At 37.3% G+C, this 25,491-nt stretch overlaps 1 protein-coding gene across 3 annotated transcripts in view; it reads right to left on the minus strand.

Moving 5' to 3' along the window:
- Nucleotides 1-25,491, minus strand: part of PCCA (propionyl-CoA carboxylase subunit alpha) — a 299,270-nt gene that overhangs the window by 175,954 nt on the left and 97,825 nt on the right. For all 3 annotated transcript variants that reach the window (XM_064712168.1, XM_064712163.1, XM_064712177.1), the window contains 4 exons: nt 20,008-20,139; nt 13,507-13,543; nt 7,632-7,710; nt 1,883-1,985 (listed from right to left, as the gene is read on the minus strand). In XM_064712168.1, the coding sequence (XP_064568238.1) occupies nt 1,883-1,985; nt 7,632-7,710; nt 13,507-13,543; nt 20,008-20,139 (351 nt within the window). The remainder of the gene's footprint in view (nt 1-1,882; nt 1,986-7,631; nt 7,711-13,506; nt 13,544-20,007; nt 20,140-25,491) is intronic.

The raw sequence follows: 25,491 nt of genomic DNA on the forward strand, positions 1-25,491 counted from the left end.
GAATCAAGACAATGTAAATACTGCCCCAAACTCATAGAAGTATGGCGGAACGAATCTCATCTAACTTTTCTCATTGAAGAATCAGTAGGAACTTGCTGAATCTCCCAAATCTGCAAGAACTGAAAGAGACCTCTAAGGTGCACTGATCCGCACAGACAAAAAAAAAAGACATATATAGCCAAAAATGATTAGCCATGGCAAGAGAAAAGAGAAAGATGCTCTAGCAATCTGACCTCTTTGAACCCTAAATCAATGCTGAAGCTGAGTTCACTCTGTACCTTTCCATGACTTTTCAATAGAGAATAAGGTTTCATTTTTACACCGTTTCTTCATTTTGCTGTTAGACTGTTTACAGACACATTTCTTCATTTCACTCTTCCTCCTTCCCTTCTACTCCTCTCTGCTGAGACCATACCAGGAGCACAACATCCAGCTCTGGAGCCCTCAGTACAGGAAAGACATGGGCCTGTTGGGACAGGTCCAGAGTAGAGCCACAAAAATTATCAGAGGGACTGAACACCTCTGCTGTAAGGAAGGGCTGAGAGATTTGGGGTAGCCTGGTAAAAAACAAGGCTCTGGGGAGATCTAACTGCAGCTTTTCAGTACTTAGATGAGGCTGAAAGATGGAGACAGGGCCTATAGTGACAGGAAAAGGGGTAATGACTTTAAACTCCAAAACAATAGATTTAGACTAGATATAAGGGAGAAATCTTTCATTATGGGAGTGGTGAAACAACAGAACAGGTTACCCAGAGAGGTGGCAGATGACCCATCCCCAGAAGCATTCAAGATCAGGTTGGACAGGACTCTGGGCAGCCTGATCTAGTTTAAGATGTCCCTGCTCGTTGCAAGGGGTTGGATTGGATGGCTTTTCAAAGTTCCTTCCAACCCAAACTAAAATTCTATGATCTGCAAGTTAGCCCCATAGGAAGCGTGAGGCTGTGGGCACATATCCAGCAGAATAAAAAATGTTTAATATTTCTCTCTTAGAAATCATTCCATACTATCAAGTTTACTGTTGTTGTTTCACTCAGTTATTGAGCTACTTCAGGCTCTCACTATTAAAAAAAAAAGACCAACTACCATGTGCCACAACACAGAAAGGGTTTAGATTTCACACAAAAGTAAATGAAATTACTGTGTAAAAAATAAAATTTCTGTTGAGGAAATTAATACGCTCCACATAGATTTCTTGTCAGGAAATACCTCAAGGCTATTGACAAACACAATCCAGCTACCTACATAAGATCAAACATCACAAATTTTGAAATCATAATTTTGTGAACAAGTGCCTAAAAGAAACAACTTTTGTTCTGCATCAGCAGACTTAAATCTAAATCCAATAAATGACAGAAATGGAAATAATGCAGAAGTTGAAGAGAATACACCTGATTGTGAACCAGAAATTGCCCAAAATGGGACACAAATTCTCCTCCTGAGTTGCCAAGTAGAATTAGATACTTCAGAACAGAACTCCAAAATACTGACAAAACCACCTAGACCTGGCAAAAAATCGTTAAGCATCATTAGGCAGTTCTTGAACTCCTACATCCTCTGCTGCACTCAAGCACTCCAACAGGATCCAGAGTTCAAACCTCCAGCCTTCAGGACAGATGCCTAGGACATTTTTTTCTCCCCCAACAAACTGAGCACAGTTCACAGTCTTCCTGCTAAAGAAAGGCTAGGGAATAAAAACAGGAAGGCTGTATTGTACATGATAGCCATGTAGTTTGAGCAATGACCCAAGACACCGGAAAACACAAGACTCTAGGCCTTTTTTAGTGGAGTGTTTGAAACATTTTGAACTTTGATTTATTTATGAGTTCAAATCTCATTAAATAAATACACAATAATTACTAGTAGCAATAATAATAGTACAAACCTGGATTTCTATGTGACGAGGGTTATCAATGAACTTTTCTATCAGTAAGCGATCATCACCAAAACTTGAAGCAGCTTCTTGAGACGAAAACCTAAAACCTTCCCTTAAATAATGAAAAGAAAAAGAATAATCTGTATTTAAGAAGTCCTGAAGCACACAAGAACACTTACTGATTTCAGTAAACAATCAATCTTCACTAATCAACACACATCCAAAAACTAAGTCATATCATTTGCAATTGATTCTGTAATCAATCCTTTTTTTCACGCTTTTTTTGCCAAGTCAAAAAAACCCCCAACCAACCACAAATAGAACCAAAACATTCTCAAAGCACAAAAAATTTCAGTGTGTTTAAAAAGCCTGAACATTTACTACAACTATGTATTCATTTTCTTCCACAAAACCAATAAAGTAATTGAATTTTAAGACCCTGTGATTACCAAGTACTTGCTATACAGTAGTAAACGTGAAGTTCACCATTACTTCCAGCACACAGCCCTCTCAACATTCAAGAACAGCAGAAGTTGGTTAATTCTGCATTAAAGAACTGCAAAAACAATATTTCAGACATTGCAAATTCCAGCACAGAACACAACCTAAAGATGCAATATTTGACCTCAAAGAACACACCAGTTGTATTAATAGTTTTTCCCTGCCTTAAAATATAAGTGAGAGTTATACAGAGCATTCTGTATGCTTCCCTCTGTTTCTTCTCTTACACATGTAGTTAAACAAAATAAATATTGCAAGCTACTTTATTTATTAATTTTTTTTAATAGCAGAAAGAATACTCCTTGAGCCATAAGCTCTGACAAACAAGTTTATCAACAGCTTTCTCAGGGTGAGAAAGATCATAATGCAGGGACCCAAAGGCTTCACTGAAATTTTCTACAAGCTCTGTAAGTCACACATTAGTGCCATCCATGTTGATACATATGGAAAGCTTGGTCAAGTTTCTGTGTGACTGACTACTGAAACAGCATCCCTGACATCTGTGCCCAGAATAAGAGCTACAGCACAACTGAATTGAAGTTTTCATGCTTTCCATATCTTGGCTGTAGTTAACCCAGACCATAGATTTGCAAAATAGGTAAATTTACAGTAGAGAAATGTGTATATATAAAAGTACATCTTCATACTTTTTTCAACATTGTGGGATAATACATGTTGTAATTTTGAGAGATTATACCTAATGTACAACTTTCCTAAAGTCATACTTAACTTCAACACATTGAATTACCTAGTAAAGAGAAAAAAGGGACATCAAAAGTAGGGATTCTGTGCACTACCTGATCTGTCAAAAAAAAAAAAGTGCCATAACAAACAGCCATACATAGTGTTTCTTATTGAAAGTGATTTACAGCTATTTTAACTCCTATACCAAAGGCTCTGTTTTGTTTTGTAAACATTTTTGTGTCACATAGTTTTATGCATAATTATTCACAATTGACTTTTTCTTTCACTGAAGGAAGTGTGCTAATTAGAAATCTAAACTGCAATACTTGTTAAAAAAAGACAGGTGCCTAATCATCTCATCCATACATCTGCAAATCTTTTTAAATTACATATAATAGGAATTAATATCTCAGTTACTCTGACCTTGTTCTAGCTTACGAAACTGTGCAGTTGTAATTGGCCAGTGACAAAAATTAATTCCAAATAGATGTGAGGAAAAAAATTTAAAAGAAGCAGCAGAGCAGGCTTTTTAGGAAGGCTGTGTAATCTCAGTGCAAGACCAATCAGGCAGAGCTCTAAGCAATCCATTTAAACTGAGAGCTGATGTTATTCAGAGGATGAAGCTGGATGAGATGCTGTCTCTAGATCCCTTCAAACATGCACAATTATAAAGAGGAAAAACAGGATGTCTTTAAGGTTCACCTCTCTCCCTACAGTACATTTACTCACACTGCAGTTTAAGCTGTACAAAAGCATTACTGATGTTGCCACAAGCCTTCCTGTGGTTGTCTCAAGTGAAACAGCCACGCCAACTTTCTGCCTCCAGCTCTGAAATCAGCAGTGCTGCTTTAATTAAAACAATTTTATTTCAAGGCAGTCAGACACTAAAAAAAGTCTGTACTCATTATGTAAAATTTCAGTTTTCAAAATCAGGAAATAGTAAAAGAACATTTTCTTTTTCTTGTCAAGGCCAGCATTAGAAGGGCCATCTAATTAAAAAATAGATGTTTGATAGCCATTAATATAGTAGCAGCCCTTTAAAACCCTGAGAAGTAGCCAACAGATACTCTAATGTTGTTGACTTCACACATAGAACCAATATAGATTGCTTCAGCTGAACTCCAAACTAAAAAAAAAAAAAAAAACAACTAAAATTACCTAGTCACAGCATTTTACACATGTAGATGGCATGAATATGTGAATGAGGGGTTTTTTTAAAAAATAGGGTTTTAGGAAACACTGTTGTTTACTCATCCAACAGACTCCTTCCCCTTACCTGAGCAGCACATAGGATGCAGGACAGACCAAAGATGTCAAGCCCATACACTCCTGTTTTTGCACAGTACTTTGAAATGCCAAATGCAATGCTTTGGGAAGATAATAAAGTTAATGCAGAGGCTTGTAATAGGTAATAATGTTGAGTTTTAAAAAGCATTGTCTTCTTAGACCACACACTTCATATACCCTCTGCTTTAGGAGGTGGAGGATTCAGAATCATTTTGCTAATTATTATTCCACATTAATATCTTCCAGTCCCACTCCTCTTTCCATTCACAAGACCACAGAACAGAAATTATAAGGCGTTCTTGGAATCTGAGAGCAGATGTTTGATTTTCATTCATAAAATTGGCATAAGCACGAAGAAAGAATTTCAGAAACAGGAAAATTTACATTTTCCTATTATTACATGTTAAAAAACAAAATCATTTCTCTAAACATCCGCTGCTGGAAGCTGCCTCGGTAAAAACTTTCAAAACAGATACCCACTAAGCATGCAAGACTTCAATATCTAGGAAAAGTTACAGAAGGCAAGACAATAGGGGGGAATTGCTAACACAAAGCTCCAAAACTTTCAAAGGCAACTCTTAAAAAAATAATTTAGTACAAAATTCCAACTTGGAGGTTATCATGTCTGCAGCTGAAGCTGCTAGCTAAAGACACTAATTTCTATCTGCAAATCCACAGAGTTTAAAACATGGGCCAATAGCTCCCGCATGATGACCTCTGACACTCAACTTACAAGCAAGTGCGTGCCTTCACATCAAAGACCCATCACAACCTCTGCCAGAAAATTTCAATCTGTTCTTTGGAAAAGACAGAATCTTGCATTTAATTCCTTTTCAGAGCTGCCAGGCCACCTCTTGGAGCCATTAAGCCTAAAGGTTTAGTTAGATGTACAATTGCTATGAGCATACTGGAAGCAAGAGGCCTTCAGTTTCTGCACAAAGAGGGAATGATACAGAGGAGGTGCATATATCAGACACCTGCCCTGGTCATGCTCTGCTGTCCTGCATCATGAACTTCACATTGCCTGTGCCTGGAAAGCATTTTCAGATCAGGTTTGCTGGGGTGCAACCACAGAGGCTCTTCACATGCAAGACCAGAGTTGGGATGATCAATGACTCAGTTAAAAATAGGTTTAGATACAGAGCATGACAGAACTTTCTTGGGCTAAAGAAAAAAAAAATCTACCAACCTGAGCTTAAGGTAAACTGCTTTTCAGAAATCTGCCCTTGATTTTCAATATAATTTCAAGTGGGCATCTATTAGGTGAAGAAAAGGCATGCTAAATTACGCTTCTCCAAACCAAGAAATCTAGCTAGGGATTACATTAAAGTGAACATAGGGCTATTTTAATTTCAGATGTGGGTCAGTGGCTTGAACTGTACACAAAATTCATCTCTAGAACTTCACCAAAATTAGGAAAAAAGCAATAAAATTGAGGACTGGGAGGGACTCAGATCTTAAAAAACACAACAGCAGCCCTACCCAGAGAGGGGGTCAACACTGCAGACTTCCACAGTGAAGAGGCATGTGAAGAGCTGTTTCAAAAAACAAATTGCAACATTGACAAAACTGTACCAGTATTTCTTTTAGAAATACTAGCTGAAAATTAACAGAAATCTTAGCTATAGCAGTAAAAATAATTATTATATTAATAACATATAATATTATATATTATTATATAGATAATAATAGAGGACCTAAAACAATTGTCATCGTTTGGCATATACAAGGGACATGAAAGATGAAGCAGTAAGTTACCACAGAGAACAATTCTGTAACAGCAGTAATTAAGTTCCTCAGATCAGTCTTTTCCACTTCCAGTGGCTATTTTCACCATCATGCCACACATTAATTTAAGGCTCCTTATTGTACACAATGCCAGTTGAAACAAGAAAGATTTTCAACTAGCCTGAAAATCCAAAAGTATGTTTCAAACAAGGAGAATCTTTACCCAGAGGGTGGTTGGGCACTGGCTGTGGTTTCCATAACCCCAGCCTTTCGCCAAAATAAGTTAGCAATCATGACTTTAGATCTTTTATTTTAAAACATCCACTTTTATTTTAAAACAGTTACTTTAATCAAGCTCCCTTGATTCTTTCTGAACTAAACAAGAAATAACTCCTTCCTTTCAAGTCCAACAGATGAACTGCTGCCTGCACAAGATCAAGGCAGTAATTTTGGATTCTAAAGCAGTAGAAACAAAGTATCCTTTTAAGAAAGAAGGTTATTCTAGATCTTCATTCTAATGCACAAAACATTACTTTCCTATTTAGATTTGAATACAAATGGACTACATAGAGCATGGTACAAATAAACCCATCATGTTTTCTTTAAATCTAAAATTTAACTGCTAGACATTCATTATTCCTTCATCCAATTTTTAGGTTTTGACAAAAAAATTTAACAGGGGACAGAAAAACAACAGGGAAGTCTTGCAGGTGGCTAAATTAAACTAATGAAAAATTCAGTTGTAGTTTGAGTTTACACCAGTACATGTGCTGCTCCATCCATGCAGAAAGGAAACCATTCCGGTTATTTTGGATCAAATAAGCTTTTCATTACAAGCTTAGAAAAATCAGAAAATAGATGTTTTTGTAAGATCACCAGCACATGGAGTTGAAATCAGGCTCCCTTGCTGCCAGAACATCAGCAGAGAAAGGATTGTAAAATTCTGAGTCAACAACAGAGCATCATGCAATGTTCAGGATTCAGACAATCAGACAACCAATAAGAGACATGAAAACATCTGTGTGATGAAACGTGTGTTGTTTCAAAACAGACAAAAGTACAATAGTTTGCTGATACAAATGCTTTAAACACAGAAGTATGCAATTTATTAGAGCACATTCTGGTAACACCATATGTGTTCCCACGTATGAATGATCAGACTCATCAACTTTAACAGAACTAATGGCATGCATTAATGTTTGTGAATCAGGGCCAATAAATACTCTACCTAACAGAGAAATTAATGAATCAGCATTCTGAAAGGCATACAGCAAAATGTTATTTACAGTCTAACATTGGACTAACAGCAGTTGTAAAGGTTGGTTTTTTATTCAAATTAATGGATGATATTTTGTAAGGCTTATGCAATAATTAATTAGAAATAGGCACACGCGAACTTCCAAAGTATATTTCTCACTATGCTAAAGGGAGAAAACCAAATAATATCCAATTTCTCTGTCTAACATTTCATATCTGCTCAACTGTCAGCTCACAATGGCTTAATGGGACTTCAGTAACTGCAGCATTCATCAGGGCAAGCTTTTGGACAGCATCTCACCTGGTCTCTTCATCATCCCAAGCGATTCTCATGCCTTTCCCACCACCACCTGCTGAGGCCTTGATCATGACAGGGTAGCCTAACAGCGGGGAACAATTAGACAGAAGTTCAAACTTTGTTCAGTTGGTCAGAGGAACATGACAACTGACCACATGTCCAATAAAGCCAGTAGACAATAACTTCGTTTATTAAAACACTTTGTTTGCAGGGAGAACAGAGGAGAATTTTTTCTTTTCAAAACTTAGCTGTCAGTGCAGTAATTTCTACAGCCAAGAAAGGCTGTCTTCTCCAATTCATTTATACCAAAAAAAACACTGAATGAATTATTCCCAAATAATGAAGAGATTTATGAATAAGGCATTTGACCTTCTTAAGCTCACATTTCTTTAGGAAATTTTTTTTCTTTTATTGCTGTTTAAATAATATTTTTTTAGTTAATAGCAAAAATTAGTAGACCTTCATAAATTAAGTCTAAAGATAGAGTAAACAAATGTGCATCTTTATCAACACTATTACAGCACATTTTAAATAATACAGCAGCTTGAGAGCTGTGCTGCTTAGATATTATGTAACAGTATCAGAATGCAGATTACTTTTGTTTACAATTAAAAAGTATTCTCCTCAAATGTACATGAGGTAAAAAAAAAAAAACAAGGAGCATAAATTTGTCAGCATTGTCCATAACCAGCAATACCTTACTCATACAGTAAGCTACTGTAATACAGATATGAGGCAGCATCTTCCTTTTCTGAAAACTAAAAAATTACAGTAACAAAGCACACAGTTTAAATGCAGATTTGGCAACAATTGTTTATCTTTTATTACAAACAATCTCATTCAAAGCAGCTTCCTGATACAATTCCATCATACCAGAGAATATCACCTTTCTTTACACGAACATGCAGAAAACTAAAAATCAAGGCTCTGATTAAAATGCTTTTGACATTTCTAGGATAGCAGAAAATTCTTAATGCCTTTGGTCTCCAGAATATTTAATGAAAATCACAACATTAGGCAAATATGAGACCATCTGATATCATCTGCCAAGAAGAGTCCATCAGTCCTTGAGAACTGTAGATTTATTTTGTAAAAGGCCTTGATCTGGGGACAGAAAGAGACAATTGAATATGGTTCCTAAAAGTGGTCCAGTCTACTGTCATATGTGTTACGGATATTTACAGCTTCTTTCTGGAATGTAGATCTACTCTTGCTCTGTTAAGTGACAGCAGTACAATATTCCCACATCCTCCTCATAGTGATCTAACTGAAAGAAGGTTCAGGAGAAGCAAATTAAAACCAGCAAGATCTGGAAAATCTTTGTTTGCTTAAAAAGTCTGAAATGGACACAAAAAAAAAAAAAAAAAGGCACGACAGAAGCATAAGGAACAGTAGTGTTGATTGGAAGGCAGAAAAGCAGTAACAGTACACAAGAACATTAAATTAACAAAGAAACGGGGGGGGGGGGGGGGGAAATCAATAAAATAGTATCCAACTTAACACATTATTAGACTGTGAAACTCCAGGCTGTAAAGCATTCACATGGCTGAAAGCTGTAGAGAGGTCATAGTTAAGCATATGTAGAGCACAAACCAAGCTCCTATAGGCATGGATTACCAAAAGGCTATAAATCTCCATGCCCTGGAGTCTAAAGTAGTCTCTTATTACAACATGCAAGATTAAGACCAAGCAGAGCCATGTAAATAACCTTTCTCTTAAATTTTCTTGTGAAGTATGTGATACTGCCCATAGAAGGGTACAGGATAAGCCACAGAGTAACAATCAGCCTGATCCAGGCCTCTATAATCCCAGAGATTAAGGGGTAAACTCAAAATAATTCTAGATTACAGCAACAGTGAAATTCAACCAATTTTCATGAAATGCAGCATATGCAACACTTAGACAAGAGCATTTTATTGATGCTGTAAGGTGCATCTCCAGATCCCTGGCAGCTGCCAGGCTCCTACACAAGTCACTGGATATCTTGAAATAAAGCTAAAAGCACATCTTGTATAACTTCCATGCAAGAAATGAGATTTTACTGGATAACACTGGATATTGATCTCTGGCAATACTATCACCATCTGGAGACCTTGTCCAAGCCAAAAGCTGCAAGAGTGAAATTTTAAAACAAGCATTGTTTTATGCCTTATTATGGCAAATGCACTAAGGCAATTTCCATAACTTAATCTTCAGTGTTATATGTACTTGAAAAAAATCATTAATTATGCTATCAATTTCAGTCTAACAATATCAGTCTCAAATGGTTTGCTGATTTTAATTCTGTAAGCAGAATCTAGTCCTAATTTACTGTTCTTTCGTTTCCAAAGCAAAACAAACAGGCATCTCAAAAATGAGCCTTGGTAAGTCTTTGTATGCTTCAAAATGCAATTCAACTATCATAACTCACATGGTTAAATTATCAGGGAGTATACATGGGTTACTAGTATCATATCACTAGTAGCACCACTTTGCTTCCACTCCCTCCCACCTTTTATATACAGTGATAAGACGTCAGCCAGGCTTGTAGGCAAGGCAGTTAAAGGCTCCCAAAAGCCACTATAGTAGTAAAAATAAAACAGGCTTTAAAAAAATAAGGTAAGGCCTGTTTTGAAAAAATACATACAGCTTTTCTGTTTGAGAAGAAAAGATTGCAACAGACCTCAACATGTTAGCACGTAAATTAGCCAGTCACCTGAAAATAAGGGTACTGGAGCTTTTGCCCAGACACTGCTCACTCTTGGGGAGCTAAGCCAAACTCAGCTACACAGCAGCTCTTTAGCCAATACCAAAGACTGAAAGGAAGGCCCTGTAAAACTTAATTTTTGCATACATATTGGGTAGAGGATACTGGGATCAGAATGCATTACTCAACACTCTCCATTTTTGCAGCAATCAAAATTGCTAAAGTATGTTCCCATGGATTGGTTGGATTAGTTGTGGAAGGGAGAGGCATGCAAACAATTTCTAACACTTATTTGTAAGTACCCACAACAACAGCAATGAAAAGACTCACAGACACATTTTTGAGTAGGTGTTAGGTTTTCAATCCCTCCCTCAAATTAGATGTCACTTTATGTGAAATTAAAATTGCATGTGAGATTAAAACCTACTCTTGTTTCATAGTTTTCCAATCTTGTGACACCTCTTAAGGAAGATTTTAGGAGGCACAAAAAGCAGTCAGACTTGAGGATCACTGCACCTGCTCTTGCTCCTAAATAGGTACTCATAAGTTAGGACTGCTTTGTTTCCAGGACAGTTACTATTCTGAGAATCTGAATGATAAAAGGAGTAAACAAACTTCTGATGTCCTGCTCCTACCCTGTGCCACCATGGTTTTTAGATGTAATTTACCCATTTTTACAAAGCTGCAGGTAGTAGACCACAGAACACATTGTGCAATATCAGTTTGAGCAATGTTCCATGTGACAATACAAGATTCTTTTCAATATCCATTATTAAATCCATTAATATCCATTAAATGCAAGCACTAACTAAACCCATGTCAAATGAAACATGACAAAAAACCATCTTGTTGATCTTTTCAGTTTTGTACAGACTTTCATTTTGTTTTAACTGACTGCACTTCATAGCTGCTCAATCCTTTCAAATAGAAGAGTCAAACTTTCTGGAGTTTCATTGATGCTTCAGAATTAAGAAGCCAACAGTTCTTAATGTACAATCCTACAAACAGACCTAAAAGCAGCATGGGAAAAGGGCCAATGCAATTAAGCACACAGAAAGGATCAGAAGAGCACAACAGCCCACACCAACAAATAGAAAAGAGAGACAGTAGAAAAGAGCCAATACAGCAATTTGCGCCTGAACTTCTTCCAATTTCTGATTTAACCTAGTTTCCCTGTCACATTCTCTACACAATGCAGGAAAACATCTTAAATCAGGGGCAAAAAGAATGCTTCACTCCCACACCTAGAAAATGTGTATCCATAGATAATAGTCACTGAAGCAGGTAAAGGCTGCATTCTCAACTCTGAGGTGCCATGCTTCACTACTACTGGATATTTGGCCAAAACACAGCAGGGAGAAGCAGAAAAAAAACCAGAGGCAGCAAGAGAGCATCACACACAGTTCTACTGTTTTGAGCACTGCCCCACAGTCGCTTTTTTAAGAATTACTTACGCTTTCTTAGAAGACTGAAACACTGAATTAGTGAAATTAGAAACAATCTGAAAGTATTTCACTTATCAAGTGCTTCATATACAAGGACAAATACATTACATATACACACAAGAGACTATAATTTCATTCTATATTAAGATCCTTTGAAATTAAAGTCACTATTTTTAATTCTGGTCAGTGATTACAATTAGACAGAAGCTTAACCAAACTGATCAACTTGTCAGACCATGGGTGGAGAAAAAGCTAGAAGGAATATTTTTCTTTCACTACATGGCACTGTAGTACAAACCCTTCTTGTATCAAAGCAGTTTAAGAATTTTTCATCTAAATAAAGCACCACCCAGCTGTCTGTAATTGACTTTATTATCACAGATTTAAGAGTGCCTTGATATAATGACCCCCAAAGTGCTACTGATATCAAAGACAGGAACCAGTCAACAGAACACCAGAAGAAATCAGAAGAAAATTAAAAAATAATGTATTTTAAAGGGTGTCTAGAAAGCCACTGCATGCCTTCTAACTTACATTCATCAAAACTGTTTAGGAAAATACCTGCAGGAAATCTTTAAAACACAAGAGCAAGAAAGGGCATTGAAGAGAAAGTGAACAGAAATATTGTCACATTACTACGCAGAACTAAACCAAATTTTATCTACCGTTCCCTTCAGAATGTTCCAGTTTGGTTAACAGTCTCTTTCTTTTGGTAATGCTCCCATGACAGTGGTCGGTTATCACTGGATTTCACAACCAAGACACAAAGCCTGACTACTCACAGAAACGCTGACTTCAGTTGTGTCAGCCTAAAAGTCAGACAAGCCTAAGGGGGGTTTCAGGGCAGTTAACCAGTGCAGGGTAAAAGCCCCAACTTCAACTGAAAGCAGAAAGAACGTACACTGCTAAGTTATCTGTAGCAGTGCAAGTCCCACTTTCTATCAGGCACATAAAGGCACAGCAATAGCTCTTGACACAGGTGAAAAGCTGTTTATCCACCTGTGATAAACCTAAATAGCTTCTCATGGTTTCAATCTCAAAGGGAAAATTAAAGAAAAACCTCAAGAAAAATCAGATATCTTACTGCATTAGATTCTTCCTCTAGAAAGCATTTAAGAACATGTGTAATTTCAAGCATATGGTTTAGCATTTTCACTAATATCAAGCTTTAGTAAATAAAAGCCAAAACTCATTAAACACATATTACACTTAACCTTCATCAAAATTAGTCCCAGACTCATTTGCTGGTTGCTCTTTTCACCAATCTGTAAGATACTCAGAAGCTGAATAGTGACTTTATTTCAGTAAGCACAGAAGGCTGGTGCTCTGGATCATATTCAAGCTCGCTGCAGTCCACACAGCGATGAAGAATGAAGATCATAACATCACTGGTGTCAGTCTCCACATACAGAGAAGTGCACCATGCCTAACTTTTGACTATCATGTCCAATTGCAGATATAGTTTCAGGTAACTCCTTTAGTGAGGTACTTATTACTGCATATTACATTCATTCCACAAATCATGGCTGCACTTGTTCTGTAAAGTCCAGTTTGAAAAGCTCAAATTTGATGATTTAAGAGACAGGGCGTTAATGCCTAGATTCCTCCAGCCCTATGGGCAACAGGGAACTTAAAAACTATTAAAACATTATTTGTTCTATAGGGATTACTTATTACACATTCAATTTAGTCAACCATGTCTGCTGAGAGGCACACAAATCCCACCATAGCTAATTTAAGAACTTACCAATTTCCCTTGCAATTCTGACAGCTTCATCTGCATCCTGTAAAAGCAGGAAATGAGACCCAACGTTAATCCCATCAGCCATTGCACTATGTCCTGAGGGCAGTCATATATTGCACTACTGTCTCCTCCGATTCATTTAATGTTTGATTTTACAACCTCCTGACCCTTTTCAGCTAGAGGAATGCAAAATTAATACCATAAGTGGAATGTAAATTCTACCTCATCATTAGTGCATTGAGAAACTCAAAGCAACGAGGAATCAGCTGACAGGAAACACAACCAGGATCGCAAAATTATTTTCTGCAGTTGTAGGAATTTAATGCTAGAATTTAGATGTTTACAATCAATAATGGACCATAAATCAGATCGTTAAAGTTTGTCCACTACCAGCTTGTTTCTGTCCTCGCAGGTATTCCTTGTGTTTTCCTGATTGCTGTCAGTAGGGGGAGTTGATTCTCTATTGTTTGGGAGTAATTCAAGTTCAGGAAAAAAAACCTTGTAGAACTTCTTCAAAGCCAAATGGGTTTTGTTTACTCAAGAAAGAACACAAGCACTTCAGTTTTGAAAGTTCTGCATTCTGAAAACAAAATAAACCTTAAATGCATCATTTTAAGCTGTATCTGAAAGAAGAAGATTCCCATAATTGTATTCATTTAACAGTTGCATAAGCCAACTTTAAAAAATCTTTTGTTGATGCCACCTATTGCTTCAGCTGTCTTATACTACTGTAGCCTGGTACAGGAAAAAGTCCTGGGAAACTCAGTGAGGAAAAACCAGAATACCTGAATTACATTTCAATAACCAAATCACTTTCCCAGCAGCAGTTATTTCTACTGATAACAGTATATCTCCCTTATACAAAATTAGAAAGAAAAAGGGTTAAATTACCGTGGTACATGTTAAGTTTGAAAATTCCATCCAAATTTGCTAATATTTATACTATCCCATGACATACATTAAAAAATTTGTATAAAGGCAGTAATGTCTGGAAACCACCAGCTGCTAAGTGTGTCTGAAACTATGGGGGCTGACTTATGAACATTAAACTGAAACCTGATATTTTTAAAGCTTTCAAGGCAATCCATTTTAAAAGCACCCAGGTCAGAACTTTAAAAAAAATACATAAGAAATGTTCATACCTGGTTCATTTATGTCCGATAATAAAACAAAATCCTCTTTAAAAGTCTTCAGTACCTAGTAACAGCCCCATGAAGAATAAGAGGGCTGGCAGGGGAAGTTGTCAGAAAATTTAATTTCCTTTCATTAGCTAGTCTGCTCCACAAATCGGTGCTTGTTAAGTTCAAAGCAGTCCTGAAAGCAACATCAGTTTTAAGTCTTTTTACTCCAGTCACATCTGTTAATGAGATTTTTCCAAATAACAATTGTTTTTAACTCAAGAGATAAATCTAGCAAAAAAAACTTGCCCCTCACTCCCCCCCCCAAAAAAAAACCCTCAAGAGTTTACTGTTTTATTACACCTTGCTGCTTTCCATGACCCTGCACCCTCCAAATTTTAGCTTAAAGGGATAAAATGCATGAAAAGGGTCATTTAAGAATGTTAGTGGTTTCCACACATTGAGTTTGAAGGTTCTTTGTTCCTGCCCGTGACAGTTATGCGAGAATACTTCCCCTTAATAGCCTCTCTGTCAGGAAGTGTTAAACCTGCCAAATGCAGACAATTAGAGCCTCTTGAACAAAATGCAGGAAGAGTGATGACTGATGAAGAGCCACGATTATAGTTGAGAAGGAAACTTTTACATTTCTTTTCTCTTGCAAATTCCCCCACATATTTGCAAAATAGAGTTAAGGGGGGGAAGCAAACAGGGTAATCTTTTTTCACTTAGTTACCTGCAAACAAGTGGCTAACTGATACACTGTAATCTACAGGAAGAAAAGCTGCAAATCATTATAGAGGAACTTTTCACTGCCACTGTGTTTTTACACATGCATCCAACAACTTTAAGTAACAACTGATTGGTATCAGCAGCACTAATTGTCTTAGTTCTGGCTTGAAAAGATTTTAGTCATCTGCCCAGCACAGTTATTAATTTACACTGTGTCAACATCTGTTTCTTTTACAGTTCTAACATATTAGAACCCAAACGCTAAGACACGAGGAAAAAAAAAAAAATCCATGCTTACTCCAATTTTTGCTTTCAAAGAGCATTTCTGAACCAGGAAACAAAAATATGCTGTGATTTAAGGAGAAAAACTAATTTAAAAAACTGATATATTGCAATCTCTGGTTTATATTTTGATCTTTTTCCATAAGAAGGTATGTTGAATATATGCTTAAAATACCATGAATTTCACTTGCTGATTGCATAAATACAGAAACAGTTTGGAAAGTTGGGACAGTTATTTTAGCTTTTTGGTATATAAAACTTATGACAGATACACAATATTTGTACAAGAGCAGCAAAAAAGAGAATGCTATGATACTGCCTAAAACACATGTCCATATGTGCAAAATATACAAAACCACACTGCTACTAAAAACACTTGAAATTATTTTTTAAAAGCAAAAGTCCTCAATGATTTACTGCTATTTCTTCCAAAAGCACATTAGCTACACTACCATTTTCCCAAAATAAACTGGAAACTGTAAAGAAATATAATTTGAGCACCACCTTTTATTATACAAATAAAAATGTTCAAGTAATGGTAGAAGTTAATGAAAGTCCTAGGAGTTATAAAATTATGTCAAGTGTTTTCACAAATAGGTGATTCCATTAAGTTAAAGAGACATAAAATACTCCTTTTAGCATAAGAATTCCTATCCTTCTACTTTCATGTACATGCCTCTCAATCAGGTACCAGCAGGCGGAGACAGAAAAACAAATCCATCTTGATGTAGGGGAGTGCCAGGGTAAAGCTGATGAAGTGACTCCTAAACTGTGAAACATGGTTTGAATGATGAAGAACTGCATCATGGTTTTCATGGCTGAGGGTGTCAGCCTTAGAGAACCTCCAGTTCATATCCAGAATCTTTAACAACCTCTCCAACAGTGATCATTCAATCCCAATGTCAATATCCCAGTACAAAAATTCATCTGAAACAGGCACCCAAAACTTACCTACAGTAAATTCAGAGCCTTACTGAAGACCTCTAATGTGTTTACTGACATCAGTGAAACTAAGTAGACACAGACATTATTCTTCTGTGCCTACACCCACCTGTGTTCTACCAGCCATAAAATCAAACTGGCTGTATATGGTGAAACAATACAAAAATAATTCTTTCCTTGCCATTTCTTTCCCAGTTTTTCACCACAGCATGTTCTAATGCTCATTACTCAGCCTCCACTTTCTAGTCTCTTACTCCCCTTCAGTTGTTTACAGTCTATACATCATCTCAGCCCTAACTTTAGTATAGCCATTGCTCAGATGGATTAATGCCAATTCTCGGATTAAAACCATTTATGACTACATCTCCCAATCAGGTTTTATAAAACTAATTCTAGTTACACATTTTGAAATTAATTACCTTTCATTGCTTTTGTTGGCTCTCTAGCTGACAGCACAAGACTCCAGTTCCTTATATGTTCAAACTGGATTTCTCAATTGCCCCAGCCAACTGAGAAACTGAACCAGTGATGAGAAGAAAATCACTCTTTGTCAAACTGCCCTCTCCATTCCATATCTTTCCACTCTCAGTTTCATATTTGCTAGAGCATTTCCCTGTACAAGAACAGTTCACTGTGTCTGATGCCAGGCATCCTCCTCTTCAATCCTTCCAGCTTTAAGTATACTGTTGAAGGGCTTCTTTCTTTTACATTTCTTATTTCATTACTACTCACTGGGAATTCTTCTGCATGCAATTTCTCTAAGATGTTATTACAAAACCTTAGCAGTGTCTCCTATGTCTAAGTGCTAAGCAACATAAGAGAGGAAAAATATCCTTTATTCATGAAGGACCCTAAGTATCTGAAGCACTATTTAACATGAAGACTACTCTTCTAGTAACAAAGATTTTCAGTGCAGTCCTGAGTTGAATAATGAAGCCTCTAGAAGCTGTTGCATCTACAAACAACACATGCAACAGATTTGTGTTAATTTCTAGCATTGTCAGAGGCATAAATGCAGATTTCCTCCAACTTTACTGAAGTCCACTTTAAAGTTGAAGCCAGGTCTAACCTTAAACATCAAGCAAACACTTAACTCCTTCCTAAGATCTTTAAAATTTTTATTTCTCAGGAAAAAGAGCCCACAAGGATTTTGCAAGCTTCATAACTGTGACTAAAATAGGTCTCCCACAGAATGGCAGAAACTTTAAACAGTCTCCAGTTCCTTGTGTGTTGCTGTTCTGATTAGAGCTGGTATCATGCAGCTTTGCCCTTCCTATCTTAGTCCAAATTTGCAAAATAGCATATCAAGCTCTGACCAAAGATCAGGCATCCTGTATGACCTAATTATTTGGATATTCATTTGAGCAAAAGACATTGTCACAGGAAGGAAATCAGAGAACAAACACAGGCACATATTTAGATCCATAGCAAGTATGACACTATCAATTACCAGAAGCTTTATTTCCTATAATTGGTAATCAAAGCACTGGTTAGCTTAAAATTTGCAACTCCACTTTTTGATGGAGACTACAATGCTGGTAATGTCTGTGGGACTTCTTATTTGGTGGGCACGTTGCACGTACTCTTTTTCATCAACACTCCTCAGATAATCAGAACACATGCAGGGCTGAGGAAGGTGAAACTGGTACAACACAGGCACTTTGGGACTAAGGAACTACCACATAGATCCTTTCAATAGCAGAAGACTGGAGCTGTCAACTCAGGCCTACATTCCAGTTCATTTGGTTTTAAAGGTATTGCTGCATATAGCCCATGGCCAATCACATCACTTAAGTTTCCTTTTTGTGCCAGGAACTTCAGATAATTGTCAAAAACACTGTAACAGAAGGTCTATGAAACAAGTTCATACAAGAAAGCAGCTCAGCTGCACTGGTTATAGGCCTATCTGTTCCTTAACCATTATCTTACTTTGTCAGGTTTGGGGTTTTTTATTAGTAGAATAACAGATCCTTAAATTTTAACTTGATACAATGAGAAAACCATCATTTTGAGTATTTAATTCTGCATTAGAGAATGTTTTGTGGTGTTCAAATGATTAATTCAAAGTTATCTTCTAGCTAGATGCTTTTCTGAAAGTTACTTTGAGGATTGCTAGAAGAATATACAGGACATCAGAACAAAGAATGTTCTACCCAACAGCTTGGCTGCTGTTAAATCTTAAAAGTGCTAAATGACCACATACAAAAGGGACTGCTAAAACATACAACAAAAACCTGAAATTTGCCAATTTGCCACTCCCACACTTCAACATGGCCACAAATTCCAGTCCAAAACTCATATGGAGTCCTCCACAAGGGAAAGGAGTCTTTGCACTTTTACCTGATGCAGCATTATCCTGCTACCAGACATTACAAACATGCATTTCCATCACAAGTACTGAAAAATTCTCTGGGCATTTTGACCTCAGCTATTTTGTAATTTTATCATTCTCTCTCACTAGTCAAGTTCTCCAAGCAGCCTCATTGGACCAAGTATTTCTGTGGAGGCTGAGCCCCTTTGTACTCTATTTACCTTTCACTTTCAGTCAGGTTTTGAGGGGTAATTCGTCTTTAACAGAGTTTAAAATCCAGCTTAGCTATATGCTCTTTTCCATGCAACTTAAAGTTTTACTCAAACTTCATTTAAAAAAAATTTGATTTGACATGTAAAGCATAAAAATTTTCAACCCAGGAGGTCAATATTTTACAATGCACCAAGTTTTAGTTTTATCCAATGAAGGTTTTAAAAGAGAAAAGCTTAACTACATTAACATAGACAATATATTAAGAAACAAAGGAAGGCTTAGAAGAACCAAACACAATCACTATGGCAAAAATAAACAAAAATGAAGATATACCTTATTTAACCTTAGAAGCTATAAAGAAATAACAAGTTCTTTTTCACAAAACTGTTGGAAGACATTCCTTCTAAAATACACAAAGAATCTACACAGCTGTAGATTCTGATAAAGAGCCGTCAAATCCCCCCTCCAACCCATCCTCATCCTGAATTTTGCAACACATGGAAATAGGCACCATCAGAACAGACCATAAAATGGAAACTTCACACAGTTTCACAAACTTCACTTAACTTAGAGCTGTCAAGATCTTGGCCAATAAGAAGACCTGAGAAATGTAAAAATGTGCAGCAAATAAGTCAAACCCACACCTGACATTTTACACATCTACCTGCCTTCATGTTAAATTTAAAGAGACTCTACTGAAGAATTCCTAATACATCATTTATTATCAAGGACTTTCTCCACTTCTCTAAAGCTCTCCTGTTAGTAAAAATCTGCACATCATTTTTAATTACATTTTACTGAAAAAGAAGAGGAAATTATAATTAGATTCTGCATCAGACCTTCAATAGGTGTACTTTGATTTAGACACTGTTCCTACAGTGGGCAGACAGTAATTAAATGATTTCTCACCTTGACTACTCCATCAAAGCCAGGGATTGTGTTGACCTTTGCATTCTTGGCTAACAATTTGCTTTCAATCTTGTCTCCCATAGCTTGAATAGCATGTGTGTCAGGTCCAATGAAGGTGACACCTTCTGATGCCTGCAAAGACAATGAAGACAAAACTTTAAGAGACAAAAATAAAAATCAGCTTTTTCATACACAGATATTACTATTAACTTTTTTCTCTTTTTGAGCTAGTACAACAAGACTTATAAGGCAGTGATCTCTTCACATAACAACAGAGCAATATATAAATATTTCAGACAGTTCATTAAAAATGTGTATGACCTTGTGAAACTATGTATACACACAGATTCAAAGCCCTATAATTAGCATTTGTATAAATCAAAAGCCAGGCCAGAGAAAAATAGCTGCAAGTGGAAGTACTCCAGCCTGGAAGTTAAAAATATCCCTTCAGAAAACAGAGGTTTGTTAATTCACCACTGAAACAAACAAAAGTAATTTACAAAGATGCACTTGCTAAATGATAACACGTTTAAAATTCTATTTGGTATACATTCCTAAAACCAAACCTCAATGAAACACCAGAATGAAAATGCAGTCTTTAACTCAACAGATAAAAGACCTTGAAAATAAAGCAATAAGTGAAATAACATTTCCTGATTCTTTCAGACAACTCTTCTCCAATAATAAGGAAAGCAGTTAACATAAAATGTTTTAATACTTCAACACTAATACGTAGGTAAAACATTGAACTGCATGTTTCTTCCTCCTGTTTCTCTATGCCAACTTCAGCAAGGTTATTCAGATAGAGGCATTTTTCCAAACTTCTCCAGGTCAGTACTACATTAAGTTAAAGATAATTCTATCAGAACTGTTCCCTGAGTTACTGATGCAATAGCAAGTACACATGTGTTTCAGGTAACTTTATATCTTTTGTACTGGACGGGGAAAGAGAAGATGGAAGAGGAGTAAGGATGAAACAAAATTTTAATTTTTTTTTTTTAAAAATCAAGCCTTGCACAATTTTTCCAAGTTACATTTATTTTCTTCTCCCCAGTTCTAAGATATCTGTAAAATGTCTAAAACCAACTTGTTCCTAGCCAATGGGCAGCTAACTTCATACCACTACCAGCAAAATGGTAAACAGCAGTTTCTTATATCACAATTCAAGCCTTAGTATTTTGTCTTTCTGATACATACTTATGCTACACAAATCACACAGTTACAGTCACTAACAATAAAAAGTTATTTGTTGAAGCTTTGTTTGAAGCTTTGTATGATGGAAGTACATGATCCAATCCCAGAACATAGGAAAAAATATGTTTAAGCTGGGAAACATCCTCTTATTTGTGATCTTATAAGAGCCAAAAGATGTCAACATGCTCAGAAGTCACCATTTGCACTGTCAGCAGCCTCTTAGCAAGATCAGTGTGCCAGCAGCAGCTCTGTGTAGATTATTTCACACCATCCTGGCTAACAGGGAAATAGAGATCATCCAGAAAAGACCAGGTGAGCATTACAGACACACAAGGAAGCTCAGTGCAAGGACACCCAAACCAAATGCAGAGCATCAGTCCTGCTACATCAAAGAACTGTTAGCTTTGACTCACAATGAACCATCTGGGGATTTATCTCTGCCCACCTATTCTCCACTGCATTGGGATTCTTAGTTTAGCAACTCAGGAATTAACAACTTGATTAACAGCTGTCTTAGAAAGTTGGGAAGAGTGTAATACAAAGAAGGAAGAGAGAGGAGGAACCAAAACAAGGATGCAGATCCATAATTAAGTAGTGCTCAGATCCTTTGGCACTTGAAGAAATCCACTTTTCAAAGGAGAAGGGAAACAAAGCAAGGAGTTGATGCATGAAACCACAGTGACACAAAGTTTGGAGCTGACTGTTTCAGAAACAACCTGAAAACTTGTACTACTTCCTCTCTTAACAAGAGGCAGAAATTGGCACCTGCATACACCCAGAGGCAGGGCAGAGTTCTATCATCAGACTGTATCCCAATCTCAAAAAACCTTGCGGAGAAGGATCACTTACACACTTGACAAGTGGAGATTACACTGTCCCTCTTGTATCACTTCTAACCTGGACACGCCTTGTTTCCAGTTTCTGCCACAATACTGGCATTTGCATCCTGACCAATACCACTTCCAACTTCAGCACGTATTGTTTCCCCTCCTCACTTTCTTCTCAGAGTTTACCAACAAAAACACGAGATCTCCAGAGGTCAAGATATCAGGTTCAAAACTTTTGCTGCCATATCAGACCATCCCAGACTTGTAGCTTGCAGCCTACTTCCATATTCTTACAGTATTTCTCTTCTCTCCTATTTGCACTGACAGAAAATGAAAAATCTTCATTCGAACTGGAGGTCACAGGGGAGGATAAAAATTACATTGATGGCATCAGCAAGCATGCACCTTTCCAGCCAAGTGCCCACAGGGGACATCAGGCTTGACCTACAGGGGACATCAGGCTTGACCTACAGGGGACATCAGGCTTGACCTGCTGTCTCATCTCACTGATTTGTGGCATGGACTTCCAAAGTGCCCAGTTCACTCCCTGCTCCCATCCAGATAGCTGGATAAGAGAACAGTACCATTCAGGAAAGATTAATGAACCACCTGAGAAGGAACACTGCAGGCCATTTCAAGAAATTAATCTCTGCATCCAATATATTTGTTACGTGAATCCTGTAGAGCTGTAATATTCCACATGGACACAGCCTATAATACTTACTAAAAATTAAGTACCAGATGATGTGTAGCATATTCACACTACTCTAATACAAATATCACCTGTGGCAACCTGCATCTTTTTTTTTTAATGTATACTTTCCATAGGTCAGAATTTACAAACTGCACTTGTCTACATATGCAGCTTTTGGCTTCAGTTGCTTCAAACCTTTGTACCTTACACATATCAGCTTTTCCATGGTGAACAAACAGCAGCACAGTACAACCAGCTATTCCCTCATAATATCAGTCACCTGGGGCCATCACCACAGCCAGTTATTTCTCCATCAACAATCTGAAACTAAATAGTTTAATTCAATATATCATCAAAGGACACCTAAAACATGGGATTCTGCATTCTGCAACATCCATAAACCAAAAATAAATTAACAAACCTAGGAGGTTCTGCTGGTCTCCAGGCAGTGTGTCTCACCATCTCTTACACTGGAAGGCTGTGCATTCTCTGACATGACTCATAACTAACTTTAGTTAAGCACATTAAAAAATACTTTTGTCAGCTTAAGGCACTGCTAAACAAGTCTTGCAAGTCTTGCTACAGCAATTTAATACCCCATCACCCAAAGATGCTTGCTCAAGCCCTCTGCCAAAGTTTCTCTGCTCAACACCAGACAAGTGCCCCAGCTTCTTCATCACCCACACTCACACAATGTATTAAACAATCCATTCAAAAGTCTACTGCCCAATACTGAAAATACCAAAAACAGACCATAGGAAAGAATGCAGTGGCAACATCTTCAGCTCCCACAAAGATTTACTAATTTGTTCACACACAGAGTTGTCAGTGTGGCAACAAGTACCAAAACCTCTGCTGTACATATATAAGCTTACACATTGCATATCAAACAAGTTCTTACAAAACTTCTGTTACTCCTCCACACATCCAACAGCATATTTCAGCCTTGAAGACTAATTATCTGGCTGCAGAAAACACATCAAAAGTTTCACCATAAACATGCACCAGCAGTTTGTTTAGAAACATACCTGTGATATCTGTGTATCACTGCTTTATTTTGCACAATCAAAGGTACAGGCAAATAAAAAGGAATATTTTAGAGAAGAACAAGTTCATAGAAATTCATGCAAAAAAGTTAATTTTTAGTTGTCTTAGGTATCAGATATTAGTTTCCCCCAACCGCCCACTATTTTTGAAAGCAGCAACAACAGGTCTAATAGTCATGCCATAAAAACTGTGAGCAGTTTATTCTCCCTTCCTTTTGGTGGTTGGCTCTTTTTATGCCAGACAAAAGCCTTAGTCTATCCTCAGAGAATGCAGCTAATATAGCAAAAACTAAACATAGTGTCAAAGTACAACAAGCAAAGGCAAGATTTGGAAAATCCTTTTGAGAAGTTCATGATTGAGTTTGTGACCATCACAGTCACAGTCTGTCAAACATCTGACTGCTCTGGGAACAGAGTGGGCCAGACTGACCTATGTTAGTGTAAGTCATCATACTCTCAACATCGGGAAAGGACCTGCCCATCTGATAAAGTCCTGAGGTAATTAAAGTGACCATCCAGAAGGGGAGTTCCCTTTGCACCTCCTCCTGGAAATGATGCATGTAGATATTCACAATTAGTGTCTTACACAGTCAGTAGTAGATTCAGTCTCAGTGACAGCCCAAGCAGAACTAAAGATAGAAAGCATGAAGGAGGGGAAACTGCATAAGCAACTTTTACACACGTATACTTGGCAACATATACTCTTCTGTGGGCTTATGAATCTGTGGCAAAGCAGCCAACTCACTGCCAGGCCTCCTGAAACTGCAGGAAATGATTGAACAGTTCCAACTCAGCTTTAAACAAAACAAATGATACTAAAACTTATCCTCTGTTTTTTACTATGTTTGTTATGGACAATTAAACACAGTTTTTGGTGTCCTCATTTGAGCCAAGATACTTGAATCTACATGTAATATCAGCTTAAGAGGAACAGCTTCAACCAACAAGGAGATATGCCATGTACAAAAACAGTGCTATCAAGAATCTTGTGTTTCCTCTTTCAGGACCATTGGATGAGGGGATTTTTCCACTCACAGCATGCTGATGTGTCAAAGCACACTCCAAGTGCCCGGCTGCTTCCAGGTGCAAGAGCCCCTACCGCTACCTTACCACACAGAAACAGTGACAATAATGCAGGCTTTGTTCTTGTTCATTCCCTAGTAACTGAAATGAGTAGTTCTAGGGAAGTATTTCTCATCTGAGGAAGAAATAGCTGAAAGGCTAGAGAGATCTCAGGGGCATTTGTAGCTGCTCTGCTTTATTGAAAATAAGCTTTTCTATGTGAACACAGAGCTGGTTTTAAACAAGTTCATGAAACTTTACAGGAGAACCCAAAGAATCTATTGCATGCTGCCACTGAATCATAGATTCTCAAATTCAGACTTACATATGATATTTTCAACTCAGGGTGATGTTTACAGAAGACACTAACAGCCCTCAAGTAACTGAGGCAACCAACCAAGTTCCTCTTCCCTCATCCTCTCTCCTTCCCCTCCTGCACATGCCTGCCCACAGTCCTATCTATCCCCCTTCTTTAAAGGCAGGCTTAAACACTCCTCAGCTGACCTAGCTGACCAACACGACAGACAATGGTCTATTTCTTGTGTAAGAAATGTTTTCCATCACTTTCATGAGACAAAATGAGCTAAACAGAGAAGCTTTATGGGCACTGAAGGAAGGACCACAAGCTGCTGGTGCATGCAACTGGGAACAAGAATCTTCT

This window comes from Zonotrichia leucophrys, chromosome 1 (genome assembly GCF_028769735.1).
Source record: "Zonotrichia leucophrys gambelii isolate GWCS_2022_RI chromosome 1, RI_Zleu_2.0, whole genome shotgun sequence".
Taxonomy (NCBI): Eukaryota; Metazoa; Chordata; class Aves; order Passeriformes; family Passerellidae; genus Zonotrichia; species Zonotrichia leucophrys.